General features: G+C 39.2%; 1 protein-coding gene across 9 annotated transcripts in view; it reads right to left on the minus strand.

Annotated features, from left to right (window-relative positions):
• Evi5 (ecotropic viral integration site 5) overlaps positions 1 to 17,620 on the minus strand; it is a 153,355-nt gene that overhangs the window by 24,299 nt on the left and 111,436 nt on the right. For all 9 annotated transcript variants that reach the window (XM_028867385.2, XM_028867384.2, XM_028867389.2 and 6 more), the window contains one exon: positions 1,938 to 2,033. In XM_028867385.2, the coding sequence (XP_028723218.1) occupies positions 1,938 to 2,033 (96 nt within the window). The remainder of the gene's footprint in view (positions 1 to 1,937; positions 2,034 to 17,620) is intronic.

Consider the following 17,620-nt stretch of genomic DNA (forward strand, 5'->3'; position numbering starts at 1 on the left):
GCCTCCACCAAGCTCCTACCATGTCCTCAGGTTTGTTTCTGAGCCTGTGTGAGTGGTCCCCAGCTGTACTTGAGGTGTACCTCCACACCACCCCCAACCCAGGACAAGGTCTCACCATGGATCGCTGGCTGTCCTGGAACTCACTCTGTAGACCAGGCTGGCCTCGAACTCACAGAGATCCGCCTGGCTCTGCCTCCTGAGTGCTGGGATTAAAGGTGTGCACCACTATGCCCGGTTTACCAGGGACCTTCTTAAACTCAGGATTTTGGCTATTCTGAACTACATCTCATCACAAATTTATAGTCTTTAATTTGGATCTATCTAGCTCTTTAGCAGAACATTGTACTCTGAAAATTAGTTTTCTCTTCAAGTCTATACAATAAATTGCTTTCAAAGTTATTAATTTATAGACACACACACACACACACACACACACACACACACACACCTTGCACATGCATACATGTCAGTGGAGCACTCAATAATTCTAGTGTTCCAGAACCTGAAGCAAAAGGATTGAAAGTTTGATATCAATCTAGATGACAATTTGCGATCCTGCCTCCACAGAACAATCACTACATTAAAGCTAAATCTCACGTAGTTTTCTGTCTTGATGGGGAAAAAAAAAACTTTTTTTTTTTTTTTTAGTCACATGTGACAGGCAAAATTAATTCCTGTTGATTTAGGCTAGTTTTAGAAATATAATCAATTTACATATAATTTTCTTAATCCAACAATATTAGTTTTCTTACACTTTACAGGAAATTGCTTTATTTCTGTCATAATTTCTTAAGAACACACTCTGGGAACAAGGAGAAGTTCCCAGAGGGAGGATTTGCAGAATACCCATAGTGACAGAGATAAAACACATGTTATTTGTTACAGGTTTACTAACAGTTAAAGGCATACATAAAATCCCCTCCAATGTTACCATGCATAATAATACTAATGTTGATAGGAATGGCCCTGATACGCCACAGGAGACTGGACTGAATCAACCACATGTGAATCTGTCAGCTTTGTTTTAAGCTTTGTTTCCTCTTCACTAGGAATTCACTCGTAAACTAACTACCTGCAGGAAGTTATTTCGCCAACACTCAGCCTCAACTGAAGGATGTAAGGTCAGGAAAGGGCAAATGTCCACACTTGTTCCTTGGAGGTTTAGATTCATCTAGTGGTCAAGGAGTTTCCTTTCTTCGTTTTAAAAGCAAATCAAGTTTATGCTATCCTTTCAAATCTCCTTACTGTGAATAAATATTATTTTACAAATATTCAAAATAAAAAATCCAGTTTTATCTGTATTGCTGAATATGTATCATGAGAAAATAGTAAAGACCAGATAATTGTACCTAAGCTGCACTAACAAAAAGATTCTCTCCAGTCACATTGATTAGTTTAAATAACTTAAATTAGCCTAAGAGCTAGTCAAATTCTGGGAAATTTCATTGGCTGAATGTCAGAGATTCTAGGTGCCAGTTTAAAAAACATTAAAATACTAAGCAATCTGTTTAACTGATATTAGGCAAGTGTCCTTTTTTGCAATCTCAGTAAGAGCACCATGAAGGGAGAGAAGACTTCCCTCCACCCAACGGCAAGCACCACAGATCCAGTCAGTTAGGTGTAAGGAAATTTTAATATAACTGCAGGATACTGAAGACGTGGGTGACTACCAAGTGTTTTCAGATCACAATTAAAAAAATAAGATACATGCCAGAAACTGATCCTTTTAAGTTATTACAAGTTTAAGAAAGGCAAATCCTTAATATTTGAACACAAAAATCTTTGCTTAAAAAGGCAATCTTCTAAGCTGCTCTTAACTATAATCATGAATTCATGAATTCAGAGTCAACATTTAGCATGAAAAGGTCAGTAATGAAGTGTTACATCAAGAGAGGAAGGAAGGAAGAACTAAGTGAAGACCAACATTTATCACTCACCTCATGAGTCAGCTCTGCTATCTGATCCTTCAGCTCCCTAACGTACTGGTGAGAGTCGGACCTGCTGAGCTGTCCTTGTAATTCATCCTCTTCTTTCTGTTTTGTGACAAAAAAAAATCAGCAGACGATTTTACAGCATGAACTAAAGTATTTTAAAACACAGGACAGCAGTTTAGGGAGCTAAATTATGATCAAATCCATTCTATCTCTTAAAAGTAATTCTTAATTAAGTAAATTGAGTGTTTCTAAAATACGCCTAATGATGACAAAGCATACACTTTATAAAATATACCCTTGAGAAAGTTTTAGAAATTAATGACCAAACAGGTCCTCTGATGACAAAATTACCCTTGAATTTCAAGGCCATTTATGAAATTATTTTCATATACAGTTGTTTTTCTACCCACACTATAAAAGCCAGTGCCTAGTCAAAAGCTGATGAGACTCCCAGTTATACTTGAAATTGTTTTGAAGAAACAGAAAAAATCCTCTAACTCTACAAAGGGATAATTAACTGTGAGTCTCCTGTTACATTTGCTCAGGACTATGCACTGGGAATCCTAGATATAGCTGATTTTTAAAAATGCTCTTGGGACTGAAGAAATGGCTCAGCAATTCTGAGCATATACTGCATTAAAGAGGTCCTGAGTTCAATTCCCACCACCCATGTCAGGTGGTATACAACAGCCGGCAGCTCCAGATCCAGAAGATCTGACATACCGGACACTTTCCCCTGGCCTCTCCAGACAACCGCACTCCCATGCACACCCCCACTCAGACTCACATGCACACACCCACTCAGACTCACATGCACACACACCCACTCAGACTCACATGCACACCCCCACTCAGACTCCCATGCACACCCCCACTCAGACTCACATGCACACACCCACTCAGACTCACATGCACACACCCACTCACTCACATGCACACACACCCACTCACTCACATGCACACACACCCACGCAGACTCACATGCACACACCCACGCAGACTCACATGCACACACCCACTCAGACTCACATGCATACACCCACTCAGACTCCCATGCACACACACCCACGCAGACTCCCATGCACACCCCCACTCAGACTCACATGCACACACCCACTCAGACTCACATGCACACACCTACGCAGACTCCCATGCACACCCCCACTCAGACTCACATGCACACACACCCACGCAGACTCACATGCACACACCCACGCAGACTCCCATGCACACCCCCACTCAGACTCACATGCACACACACCCACTCAGACTCACATGCACACACCCACTCAGACTCACATGCACACACCCACTCAGACTCACATGCACACACCCACTCAGACTCACATGCACACACCCACTCACTCCCATGCACACACCCACTCAGACTCACATGCACACACCCACTCAGACTCACATGCACACACCCACTCAGACTCACATGCACACACCCACTCAGACTCACATGCACACACCCACTCAGACTCACATGCACACACCCACTCAGACTCACATGCACACACCCACTCAGACTCACATGCACACACCCACGCAGACTCCCATGCACACACACCCACTCAGACTCACATGCACACACACCCACGCAGACTCACATGCACACACCCACTCAGACTCACATGCACACACCCACTCAGACTCACATGCACACACACCCACTCAGACTCACATGCACACACCCACTCAGACTCACATGCACACACCCACTCACTCCCATGCACACACCCACTCAGACTCACATGCACACACACCCACTCAGACTCCCATGCACACCCCCACTCAGACTCACATGCACACACCCACTCAGACTCACACACACACACACACTCAGACTCCCATGCACACACCCACTCAGACTCCCATGCACACCCCCACTCAGACTCACATGCACACACAGAACCAGGAACAAACAGCAGAGTGGGGTAAGTCTTTAATGGTGCTCTTGGTCCTAGCAGTTGCTGAGTAGGAATGGGGCCATTTTCCAAGGCTACTGCTATTAGGGAGAAGCCATCTTTTCCTTTTCTTCTCATACCCCAGCTGGCCTGCAATTTACTATAGAGATTAGGCTGGACTCAAACTCAGAGATCCTCCTGCTTCTGTGTCAATGGAGACAATCATTTGAACAGTTTTAGTGTAGTCTTCCTATGACAGTCTGTACACATATGATCAACATGCATGGACAGTTATTTTTACCACATTACAGAGAGTAGCAGTACAAGCTGAATGACATTCAACAGAGCAACAAGGCATATACTGTGTTTTCAGAGAACTCTGCAAGCCCCTGTAAGCTGCCTTAATGCTATTTGAGTATTTATAGGCTTTTAAAGTCAGTTTTAATATTGTCTTAGGTATTGCACCTTCAGAAAAAAGGGTCACATGGAAGAAAATTTTCCAGTATAGCAATCCCTTCTGCTACCTTTCAAAATCACAAGAAGATGAGACCCTGGACCTCTCCTTCAGACCTCAAAGTGTACACAGCCCACCTTCCATTTTATGCCTATATATGTTCCTCAAATATCCTTGGCAGAAAGTAGAAATAACTATAACTTCCAACAACAAAAATGGGTAGCTATCCTATAGTCAGGAACCTAGTCCCCCATCCTCCTCTCTCAATGAGAACTATTTACAATTTGTATGTTTACAAGTCTATGTGTGAGTATATACACATGACTACAAGTGTCTACCAAGTCCAAAAGAGGGTGTTGGATCCCCTGGAGCTGGAGTTACAGGTGGTTGTGAGCCGTCATGTGGATGCTGGAAACAGAACTCAGCTCCTCTGCAAGAGCTAGATGTGCTCTTAACCACTGAACCAACTCTAGCTCTTAAAGTTTGTTTTTAAACCTGTTTTGTTTTTACTGATTTCTCATTGCTCAAAATTAAAACAAATTGAAATGAACAATTTATACATAATCTGCACTTCCAAAGACAATGTCATTTTGATTGCAGCCTTCAAAATATATCCTTGTATGCAGATACATATGAATATTTTCACATCTACAACTACAAATTCATGCTTAAAATATAAATTTAAAACATAGATCATACTCTATGCTTACTAAACTTATTTAATATTTCATATAGATTGTGCTATTAAATATTATGAAAACATGGCATTTGATAATTTATAAATGTTTAAATTAATCACTTTTTTATTCATTCCATTTTTTAAATATTTCAAAGGCACAGAACAAAAACAACATAGAAAAGAAAAATGACTGGTGAATATATCACTAAAACTCAGTGCGTTACATAGCTACCTTATCCTAAGGTCTTCCTTGGCTCCACATTAACTATCTGAATGAGTTCTTGATGGTACTTAGTACCAGCCCAGGTGCCAGGAGCATTATTAAACCTTTACATATGATAATGCTGTAGGCGTTGGAGCTCAATTCCCTTGGAGAACCTCAAATGAGAAGGGCTCATATATATTCAATGTATTAGCTACTATTTTTACTGAAAAGTAACAGAAATGAAGAGGCATTATTGTTTACTTAAATGGGAAAAGATGGAAGACTTCAGAAATGATTTTGTTGGGATTCTGACTTAGTGTCTCTGCTGTTCTGTGTTGTGTCTGTCTTTTCTCTGGCTATTGGCTCAAACTGAGATTTCTAAGTTTTAAGTTAATATGAGTTACATTGAATCTGAGTATGAGTTACACTGAATCAGTCCAGTGGGTCATCTTCCACATTAACTTTACTTCAAACTGCTACCTCTTCAAAGTAGGAAAAAGTGGAGCAAAGGGGAGCCAGTGAGCGAGCAGGAAGAAGTGCACTGGAGAAGAGGCTGTAAGGAGGGCCAGTGCTCACTAAGATGAGTCAATGACACCACCGCTCTTAGAGAAAGTAATCCCCAATTCCAGCAGCACTGGGGGGACCACTGTTCATCCACAGGAGACTAACTTGGTAACAGTAACTGTCAGATGTCTTCAGCAATCCTTTGGAGTGTGTGTCTAATCTTCATATCCTATCATATTTACAATCTTGATTAAATAAGAAGTAAACTCCCTAAGTAGGAAGATGTGAGCCGATATAAAATTCAACACAAATAAGATGATTAACCCAAGATAAGCTCTTACAGTGTGAGGAAGGAGGTGAAGAATACAAAAAGATCTTAGGTTTGAAAGGTTGGAGAATGGGCATGAACAGTCATTTTCATCTACCCTCCCCTATGGGGACACCTGCAAGGGAGAAACTCTTCTGGCGAGGCAAGAATCAGTCAGTCAGTTTAAAACAATTGAGTCCAAAGATATCTCATCCAAAGTTGGGCACTAGGGTTTAGCTAAAAATAAATTTTCTAGAGAAGTTGATTTTTCTGAAGGAAGGACAGCATTGATGAAAAATAGGGCATCTGAAAAATCTTTACAATAAAAAAGATGGAGGGATGGAGACATGGCTCAGTGGTTAAGAGCACTTGTTCTTGCAGAGGGCTGTGGTTTGGTTCTCAATACCCACGAGGTGGCTTACAGTGATCTGTAACTCCAGTTCCAGAGAAGATTTGACACCTTCTCTGATCTCTGCAGGCACCATGCAAACACATGGTCTACATACATACATAGAGGCAAAACATTCATAAAATAAAAACAAAGGATGAAGATAAACCTCAGTGGTAGTGTGCTTGTCTAGCACATGTGAGGTCTTAGGTTCAATCCTCAGTCCCACAAAACCAAACAATAACCAAACCAAACGCACGTCCCTGGAACTTGTACTTACCAGACAAAAAGAAATTCCAAGAAAAACAAAACAAAACACTATATTCAATTAAATCTAAAGTCTATAGTGGATCAGTGGATAACATTTAAATTTAAATATGACTTAGAAAATGAGTAACAACTGTTAATGCATGCAGGGTAAACTCAGGGGAGAAAAGAATGATTAAGCATTTTTATCTCGAAATACTTTTCACATATCAACAGCGCCCAGCATTACAGACACCTGTCAAAGAGCGCTGCCTGGGCAGGTGGACCCAATAGTCCTCTTAAAGGAGAAACCACTGATGCTTTAAAAGTGGAAGCAGCCGGGCAGCAGTGGCGCTCACCTTTAATCCCAACACTCGGGAGGCAGAGCTAGGCGGATCTTTGTGAGTTTGAGGCCAGCCTGGTCTACAGAGCGACATCCAGGACAGGCACCAAAACTACATGAAGAAACCCTGTCTTGAAAAACCATAAATGAATGAATGAATGAATGAATGAATGAATGAATGAATGAATGAATGAATGAGTGGGTGGGTGGGTGAATAAATAAAGGTGGAAACAAAGAATCAGTCAGAAAGATCCTAAGTGCCATTTATGACAGATGTATAAATAACCTATAAATTCTTGATTTTTAATGTTCTACAAACAGGCTTTCATTTAAGTATTACTTTAAAGCATTTTTAGCAAAGAACCTCTTTCAGTATAAAAGCAGAACATATATTCACAATGTAAAATATATTAAAGAACTACATATTCTAAGAATTACATATAAATTTAATATCACTGCTGAAATAGTTCATTCGATTATCTAATGTTTATGTTTTTTCCAAGTATTTTTATGGCTTCCTACTTTCAAGTAGTGTCATATGTTTGTTTCTGATAAGCAAGTGGAAAATGTCAGCTACACTAATAAATTTCCTAGAGACTTGCATTCTTGAGGTTTTCTTTTGGTCTAGCTGATAACAACAGATTTCCAGTTCATTGGTTTACTAAGTAAAACTAATTGGTAAAGAAAGAAGCTTGGTGTATCAGTAATCCACGCATTCACCAAGGATAACTTCCACACACACTTTTCGTCAGATCATAAATGAAGTTCAAAAGGGTATAAAGTAGTATTTGTTAACAGACACAGATACACATTTCATTAGTTTTACCATGAGAACATCTACATCAGGATTTGAGTTAAGCCTTAAGCCAAAGAATCTGTGTATGAAGCTTTTAACAAAAGGGTCAACAATCACTTTGTTAATAATATGAGTGCTTAAGTGTTTAGGAGCAAAGAATAACAAAACTTACTTTGAAATGCATCAAAAAATAAGGAGGCTAGAATGATAGATAGATGAATATCTGGTAAAGCAACAGAGAAATTAAGTAAACAAAGCATTAACAGGATGGAGGTGGTGACTTGTGTGTGATAATTACACGATGTGTTCACTGTCTATATGTTTGTGCATTTCATAATTCTCAGAGGAAAGAAATCACTCTAATTCAGAACAATTCATTCCTTATTTCCTCACACCACTTGCTAAAAAAGTACAAATGGTTTACACTATATTTCGTTTACATTGGTGAAAAAATACCTACCTTCCAAAGGTGTTGACTTTGTATTTAAAAAATCTACCTTTTGTGTGAAGTATGGTGGCCCATGTCTATAATCCTAGCAATTGGCAGCTGGAAGCAAGAGTGTAAGACCAGACAGGGATAGACAGACCCTGTCACAGGGCTGGGGGTGAGGGCTGGGAGTTGATACAGCTCAGTGACACAGTACTTGGCTGGCATTTGGGGAGAAGACTTGGGATAGACCCCCCAGTACATTCTCTGTGTGTTCAAGGACACACTAGGGAACAGCCAAGCATGGTGACACATGCCTTTAATCCCAGTACTAACCATAGAGACCTGGAGGTCTGTACAGACAGGCAGTGACAAGGAAGTGAGGTAGCTGGGCTAAGAGCCAATGAGAGGGCAGAACAGCAAGAAAAGAAAGGTTAGACAGGTTAGTTAGACAGAAGTTGCTGGTTCCCTTAGGAAGCTACAGCAGCACGATGAGCTAAGGTTAGCTGGTGGCTCTCACTGTTTCTCTGATCTCTACAGCGTTCACCCCTGTATTTGGCTCTGTGTTTCTTATTTAATAAGACTGTTTAGAAATTCGTCTACACTACAGAGTATACCACCACACCTCAGTCATACACACTTTATAAACTCATTATTCACATATGCTGAAAATACTTTTCAGTGTTATTTTTAATGCATTTACATTTGATTAAGACCTGTCATGAGGTCACATGCACAAGTTTCCATTTGTTGCATTGTTATCTTCAAAGAAGTTTCTTACTTTAGATTTTCAGATTAGAGATGCCCAACCTGTATCAAATGCCCAGAAGAAGAAGATGCAGTGTAAAACTTGAGCCAAAGTTTGAAAGTCACACTATGTGAGCAGCCACTGAACCAATCGCTGCCACCCAGGTGTAATGGATGTGTCTGGTCTAGACTCTACCAGCCTACTTACGAGGTTAGGATATGATAATGCCAATCCCACCCACACTGCATTAATGGGAACATGTTAAAACCATAAAATCTACTCCAAAATATTACAGAGATGAAGTATGACAGCCTACTCTAAAACTAAATTCTGGGGAGCTGGATGTGCAGCATACTAGCTGGGTGCATACCTAGCTCAAGCTTCAGAGGTGCTTTAAGAAAAGTAACAAACACCACACACTAAAGAAATTTTAATTCCTTAATTTATATAGTTTAGTCATCATACAGGCTAAGTATCCCTAAACTTAAAAAAAAAAAAAAAAAAACAAAAACCAGGGGGCTGGAGAGATGGCTCAGAGGTTAAGAGCACCCACTGCTCTCCCAGAGGACCTGAGTTCAATTCCCAGCATCCACATGGTGGCTCACAAGCATCTGTAATGAGATCTGGTGCCCTCTTCTGGCCTGTAGTCATACATGTCGTATACATAATAAATAAATGAATTAAAAACAAAACAAAACAAAAAAAACCTGAAACCCAAAATGCTCCAAATTGACCTCTTTGAACACTAACATGCGGCTACAAGGGGAATTCTACTTGTAAATGCATGTAACTGGAGGACGGACACTCTGTGTACACAGATACAAAGCTCATCTAAAGTAGAAGGCAGAGCCTACAGAACCAGGGTTAACAGCAATGTGGACCCCAAATCAAGATCCCTGAAGCACACTTTGCTTCTAGACTTCTCAGTTCTAAGAGGAAATAAATCTTTATTACTTAAGCCAGTTTGACTGGGTTTTCTTTTAGCTACACTGAGAAATGCACTCTCAACCCTCTCCAGTCACTGTTAGTAACTGACGCTCTCCCAGTTCTGCTGCTAGTCTCACTTCACGTCAGTTCCCTCTCTACAGAGTTAGCTCAATTTTTAACTCAAATCTCTTAGTTAACAACTTAGCTTTCAACAGTGTTTCTCTTGGTCTAGAACTTGCTCTGTAGACCAGGCTGGCCTTGAACTCACAGAGATCCACCGGCCTCTGCCTCCTGAGTGCTGGGATTAAAAGTGTGAGCTACCCAGCCCAGCTCGGAAAATATTATTTTAAAGTTTGATAATATAAAATGAGGTACAAAAAAATTGTTTTAGGATCTAAGAAATGTCCACACATGAATCCTGTGACTAAAAATTAAGAACTAGTCTAAAGAATGGAGAAAAACCAAAGATTTGATAAACAAAATAATTCTCTGGTCACACAAAAGCACCAGTGTCCATGTAAATGACAATAAATGAAGGAGACAGTCTAACTCATTTACACAGTGGACTGCTACAGTGAACAGTACAACACACCAGGTGTCTTAGATGGGTTACTCTACTACAATGTGATGCTGATGTTCAACCCCCAATTGCTGGGGGGTGACTTCAACCACACATTCCCTTATTTTATCCCCTAATGACAGGAAGCTCTAATCAGAGGAAGCATGAGGAAGAGACAGAATGAAGGATGTACCACACTGACAGCTTATTGGGAAAAAATTAACAAATGCTAGTTCACTAGAAGTGAGAAAACAAGTACATTCAGTTGTGTATAGTGTCAGGCACAGAGTGGATGTTTTATTCAGAAGTATCGTCACCTGTACCTGTTGCACACCAACACATCATTCAAAATTGAAAATTAAATGTGGTGCATCAAGCCATGTTGAAAAGAATGTTTTAAGGTGACAAGAGTTTGCATATCACAGTGCAGCAAAACAAAGAGACAGCATTAAGCTGCTTTGACAAGTGGCTGGAAAAGGGTGAGCTTAGTAGTTTTAGGCAAAACTAGAAATACTGGGGGTAAGAGAAAGAAAAAACGGGCGCTTCAAGCTTGTACAACTCTAGAAATGTAGCCAGACCGATTTGTAAGATAAATTTCAATGGGTATGCCTAAAAGGCCATTCTTGTTTGTTTCTTTATCTGTTTCAATGTTGGTTAGAACTTACCCTATCTTGCCACAGGAAGGGTACTTCCTTAGACAGGAAGATAGCTGATTTTAAAAAGCCATGTTTCAATCTACAGGTTTTAAATTATTCTACACAATCAAATCACCAAGTTTTTGTTTTTTGAGATTTTGATCCATTAGCTCCAATAGCCTAGGTAGCAGAAAGCTCAAAGACCAGGAGGCAAATAGCAAGGCACTAGTCTCTCACTTACATCTACCTGAATTACCTTAGTGTTCCCTTTTTCAAACCAACAGAAGAGCCGATACAACCACATAAATGTGTGTCTGTCCTTCAGCTACATGCAATGAACATTCTGTCTCAGCTGTTCTCTGTCTTTCTCTACCTATGTATTTATGCACACAGGTTTTTGTGACCCACTGGACATAAATAGCAGATGTTATGACATTTACTATCACATACTTTATTATGCATTGTCCAAGGATAAGGAACTGCTCTATATAATTTGGCCTACACACATTACAAATCTCTAAATTAATAGTAACTCTGTGTATCAAACCTGTTCCTATTCAAATTTACCTGAAAGGACTAAACATGCCTCACTACTGTCTAGAATCAAACGAAAGTTTATAATTTTTTTTTTTTTTTTTCCGAGACAGGGTTTCTCTGTGTAGCTTTGCGCCTTTCCTGGAACTCACTTGGTAGTCCAGGCTGGCCTCGAACTCACAGAGATCCGCCTGGCTCTGCTCCCGAGTGCTGGGATTAAAGGCGTGTGCCACCACCGCCCGGCTGAAAGTTTATAATTATAGCTGGTACTTTACTACTTTTTAGTCTTTTTTTAAATCTACAACAGTCCTTCTGCATTTTTAATTCTTAATTGCTAACTTTCAAAAGAGTTTAAATGCAAACCTGTGCATTATTTAGTAAAAAAGCACTCTGAATTCTAATAAAACTCCAAATAAAATACTGTTTTGAAATCATCTTTCAAAACAAAGAGAAACCATAGTAAACCAAATATAATGCCTATTATATGGCAGGTACTCAAAAAAAAAAAAAAAAAAAAAAAAGATTGGTATCCAGGCATGGAGGCAAACAGATGTAATCTTAACATTCAGAAGACTAGGGTAACAGGCAGTCGGAATTCAATGAGATAAAATTCTAATTTATGTACCTGAGGGCTTTTTGTTTTATTTATTTTTTGTTTGTTTTTGAGACAGAGTCTTACTATATAGCCCTAGCTGTTCTAGAAGTTGCTATGTAGAGTATATTGGCCTCAAACTCAAAGACATCTGCCTGCCTCTGCTTTCTGAGTGCTGGGAATAGAGGTGTGGTCACCATGCTGGACAACAGCTAATTTTAAAAAACAAGATAATTCAAATACTGATAAGGGCCTATACAATAAATATAGAGCCCTGAGACAGCAATAGGTGCAGGTGTTTGCTGCCAAGCTGCAGACTGATTTCAACCCCAGGAACCCATAGTGGGTAGACAAGAAAACAGACTCCTTGCAAGTTGTCCTCTGACCTACACATGTAAGGTAGCACATCTGAGCACACACTTAACACACAGTTAGAACATAATGATGAGATAAAAATAACTGGGGGAGGGAACAGGCTACTTCACAAAGATGATAGGGAATTCTATGAGTCAATGGGAGACCCTAGGCTGAAATGTCAACGGTGAAAAGGAATCAGCCATGGAAACATCAGGCAGCAAAGAACTGAAACCGTAAGAAGTGGCAAATGAACAGTCTTCGTATAAAGTGAGAACAGCGAGGCATAGTGGCGCAGCCTCTAATCCCAGTCTTCATATAAAGTGAGAACAGCGAGGCATAGTGGCGCAGCCTCTAATCCCAGTCTTCATATAAAGTGAAAACAGCCAGGCATAGTGACGCAGCCTCTAATCCCAGCCTTCATATAAAGTGAGAACAGGGAGGCATAGTGGAGCACACCTTTAATCCCAGAACTCTGGAGCGGTAAAGGCAGATGGATCTCTGTGAGTCTGGGGCTAGCCTGGTCTACATAGTGAGTTCCAGGACAGCCAAAGCTATACAGTGAGCTCCTGTCTCAATAAATAAATAAATACAAAGAAGAGAGAAGGCAGGCATTCCTGGACTAAGCTGTGAAGGTAAATGTGGTAAACACGTACCAGAGAATTAGGCAGAAGCCACACAACCCCAGCACTTTCAGATAAGAGAGGTAGTGTGGCAGTTTTGTTTTTAAGTTTCCTTTGCTGCTTTTCCTTTCACTTGGAGGTTATAATTCTTGTTTTCTTTCTAGCAGTGATTATCTTAAAGTAACAAATATATGAATATTTAAAAGTTACAGCATCAGATAACTCATACACAGTAAAAAGAGACATTTTAGTCTCTATTTTTTTTGTATCATCAAGCCTTCTGTTTTCCTAAGAGGCAATATTGCAACATTTTTAATGGAGTTCACTATAAACACTTCAATTTTAGGGCAAACACACCATCTTTTTTAAATGAATGGTCATATGCAAATTTATTTAAACATGTACATTCATATACACATTATACATACAATTTTTTAAAAAGTATGCTTGTGTTTGCATACGCAACATGTGTGCTGTCACCCACAAAAGCCAGAAGAGGGTGCTGGACCTCCTGGAGCTTTAGTCACAGGTACTGAAAGCTGCCTAATGTAATGAAGGTGCTGAGACTCAAACTCCAGTTCTTGGAAGAGGCAAGAAGTGCTTTTGCTGCTGAGCCGTTTCTCCAGCCACCAAGTGTGCCAACTTTTAAATGATCGAGTAAATATGCACATATTTAACATTTGTGCTCATGAAACATTTGTAATACACTTTTAACACATTAAATGGTAATACACTGTCTCAATTTTGTTCTTTTCTATTTATTATGTCAGTAGTATTTATTCTTCCTAAAAGATGTGGCAGATTTCAGAGAATACTGAAATCTAACCACTCTGAGGGGTAAGATTACCAATTGTTAAAAACATGGTAACTTGATTCAATTTCTAACACTAAAACCTATACACATACAAATACACACCATAAAAACAAAATAAAAATATGGTGTTAAAAGTATCTAGGTATCATATATACCACAAAATAAAAACATTGTGTTAAAATTAATTTTGTATCTATACATCTATCTTAAGAATTCAGAAAAAGGGCTGGAGAGATAGCTCAAAGGATAAGAGCATTGGCTGCTCTTCTAGAGGACGCAGGTTCAAGTCCCAGAACCCACATGGTGGCTCACAACCATCTATAATGAGATCTGGTGCCCTCTACTGGTGTGCAGTCATACATGAAGGCAGAACACTGTATACATAATAAATAAATCTTAAAAAAAGAATTCCCATAAAGGAAGCAAAAGGCTTGCAAGATGGCCCAGCAAGTGACAGTGCCTGCAGTGAAGGCCTGGGCTTGAGCTTGGTAGGAGGAAAGAGCTGTTTCTACAAAGTTGTTCCATGTTTCCATGTGCATGTTGTGGTGTGCACACACCCACATTCACACCTACCCATGCACAATAAATTAGTAAATAAAAATCTTAAAAGAACACAAAACAAACCTAAAATAGAAAGAGTACTATAGACAGTGATTAGTAATAAGTTTAAAAATGTTTGGAGACAATCATGGTGACACATGCCTGAATTCAGCACTTAGGATGAGGCAGAAGGATCCTGAGTCTAAAACCAGACTGGGCTACAAAAGATCATGTCTCAAAAGGAAAAAAGGGGGTTGGGGATTTAGCTCAGTGGTAGAGCGCTTGCCTAGCAAGCACAAGGCCCTGGGTTTGATCCTCAGCTCCAGGGGAAAAAAAAAAGGGGGGGTGTGGAGAGATGGCTCAGCAGTTAAGGCACTGGCTGTTTTTCCAGGGGACCTGGGTTCAATTCCCAGCATCCACATGGCAGTTCACAACTGTCTATAACTCCAGTTCCAGGGTACCCGACACCCTCATGCAGGCAAAACAGCAATGCACATTCAAAAAAAAAAAAAAGCTTCAGGGTGTAGCCTTCAGCGGTTCACTAGCACCACACCAGCTGATGGCTCCAGATCACATGTGTGTATTGGCTGCCCTAAGTCCACACCAGCCGATGGTTCCAGATTACATGTGTGTACTGGCTGCCCTAAGTCCTACTGGCTTTCCCCTTTCTGAGTTTTCATCAGATGTCTAACATACAATTAAATTTTTCACCTGAAACAGTTATTTTATGTATTACTTTTAGAATTTGAAATAATTACTTAATAGACTTTGACATTTTAATCCTGTTAATTACAATGAAAAACATTGCTATAAGTAGACATCACAGCCCTAAAGGAAGTAACAGAAACAATTAGTAATCTCCCCATGTTCTTTTCATAAAGATTTCAAAATAAATCTAAGGTTATGCATAGGATGTGGGTTTTCTCTGGGAGTAGTATTACAGAAGGTCTGTGGTATTAGCAGGGTCATGACACAATGCAGGTTACTTAGTCTCAAATGCAAGTTTAGAGCTTACATTTTAAAAGTAATTTATGTTAAAGCTGAAAAACTCAAGGAAAGCTGAAACACCAAGACAGGCAAGCCCCCTCTCTGATTAAAGACAAACTCCTTTACAGAATACTTTCAAAAGCCATCTCCTTACCATTTTAAAGGTTAAATAACATTTTAATGGCTACATTATGAAACTAGGTTCAACGGTCAGAGAGGCCACAATGTTGCTTACAGCATGGTTGGAATTCTTAAGTTCTAATCTGTTATTCTCAATTCGTCTATTAAGGTCAAAGGTCTCATGAACTGTAACTGCATATGAAATGACTATAAGACAGTTGACAAGTAGCGCCCTGATTAATGAACCGAGTAATACTGAAACATCAAGAATAACCACTAGACTTTAGTAAGTTATTACTGATTTATAACTCACCCCCAAGAAAAAATTAATCAGAACAGTAAATGTGGTAAGTGGTAGCCTCTCCATGACTTCAAGATGACTCATTTGAAACATCTAAAAACAAATCACACTAATCTCATGTACAACTGATGAATCTTCAAAGCAGTTTCCTGTAATTTAAAGTCATAGACAAAGTTTGAATAGTCTTTTTAGTAACCAGAAGATAATGAAAATACATTTATATATCTATAAAATATAGATATATGTCCTGAAATATATCTATATATAGAGAGAATAATGTTCTGAAAAGTACAGAAGGAAGAAATCATTCATTATTTTGGCATTTTTTTTCAGTGCTAAGTTTGACTTACAAAGAGAAACACCCGAGTATTTTAGAGTAGTATTTCTGACAATATTGGACAAATAAATATACATGTAAAAAGACCAGCCTTCATACACAAAGCTGGAAAATGTTTCTAATAAAGTGCAGTTGAACTGGTAATGAATTAATTTTGTTACAGATATTTAGAATTCTACATAATTTTGAGTTCCTAAAAAGTATGAAACCACATAATTTACATCAGACATTATTTGGAATAGTCTTAGATTTAAAGAAAAATTGAGAAGACAGTTCCATACACCAAGCAGTGTCTTTCCCATTAGCATCTTACATTCATGAGCTATGTTTGTTACAAAGATTCATGAGTCAGTATAACACGTAACCATGAATTAAATCCATGTTTAATTAAATTCCTGTTGTTTCTAGGCCTGCCCTTTTTACCATTGCCTTATGTTAGTTATGTCCCTAGGCTCCTTTGGCTGTGACAGTTTCTCAGACTTTGTGTTTTTCATGGTTTTGAGCTATACTAGTCAAGTGTCTGCAGAATGTACACATTGGAATCTGTCTGCAGGAAGAGGATTCTGTGTCATATACAAACCCTAATAACTAGATAGCAAGCAGAGAGGAACAGTCTCTATACCCAACTTTCTTTGTTGTGATACAGTTACAAACTAGCTATTTCCAAATTTAAAAATGCCCGAAGTAAAAAAGTCCTGAAAGACAAATATTTTATTGTTTAATTAAGTTGTTCAAAATGGAAACAATAAATATACGTTGAGGGTCAGATGGTATCTTAGCAAACAAAGCTAAGACACAGCATTTAAATTATCACCTGCTATGTAGCTATTAATTTAGGAAGCTGGAAAGTACAAATCTATTTCAAAGCTTTATGGTGAATTCCATGATTCAGTAACCTCACTATATCTCACACAATTAATATTTTAAAGGTGATAGTAAAGACCTTATCACTTCCTTTCCATCTCTGTCAAAAGTGCATACTGCTCTGGGCACACTGATTTAAACCTAGATCCCACATTCGCCGTCAGAACAGAATTTTGAGTGGGCGTTTTCTAAGCCATCAGTGGTTGGGGTATTGCCCATCTGAGGCATCCCTAGAGGTTATCTGTTGGGCAAACTAGCAAAAGTGGTAAATGCTACGAAGTACCAGGAAAAGGACCCATGCTGGATCTGAGTGGAACCACCCCGTTTTAAATGACCAGCCTCCGTCACCTGTGACAAAGCAACACAAACTTAAAGACTCACTCAGCACCATCTTCAATGTGTCTTCGATAAACCAACATGCTTATTGTTTTAATAACCAAATAAAATTCAGCTCCAGGGTTAAGTATCACACAGGTTTAATCCTCACCTATT

Source organism: Peromyscus leucopus, chromosome 10, assembly GCF_004664715.2.
Source record: "Peromyscus leucopus breed LL Stock chromosome 10, UCI_PerLeu_2.1, whole genome shotgun sequence".
In the NCBI taxonomy this organism is placed as follows: Eukaryota; Metazoa; Chordata; class Mammalia; order Rodentia; family Cricetidae; genus Peromyscus; species Peromyscus leucopus.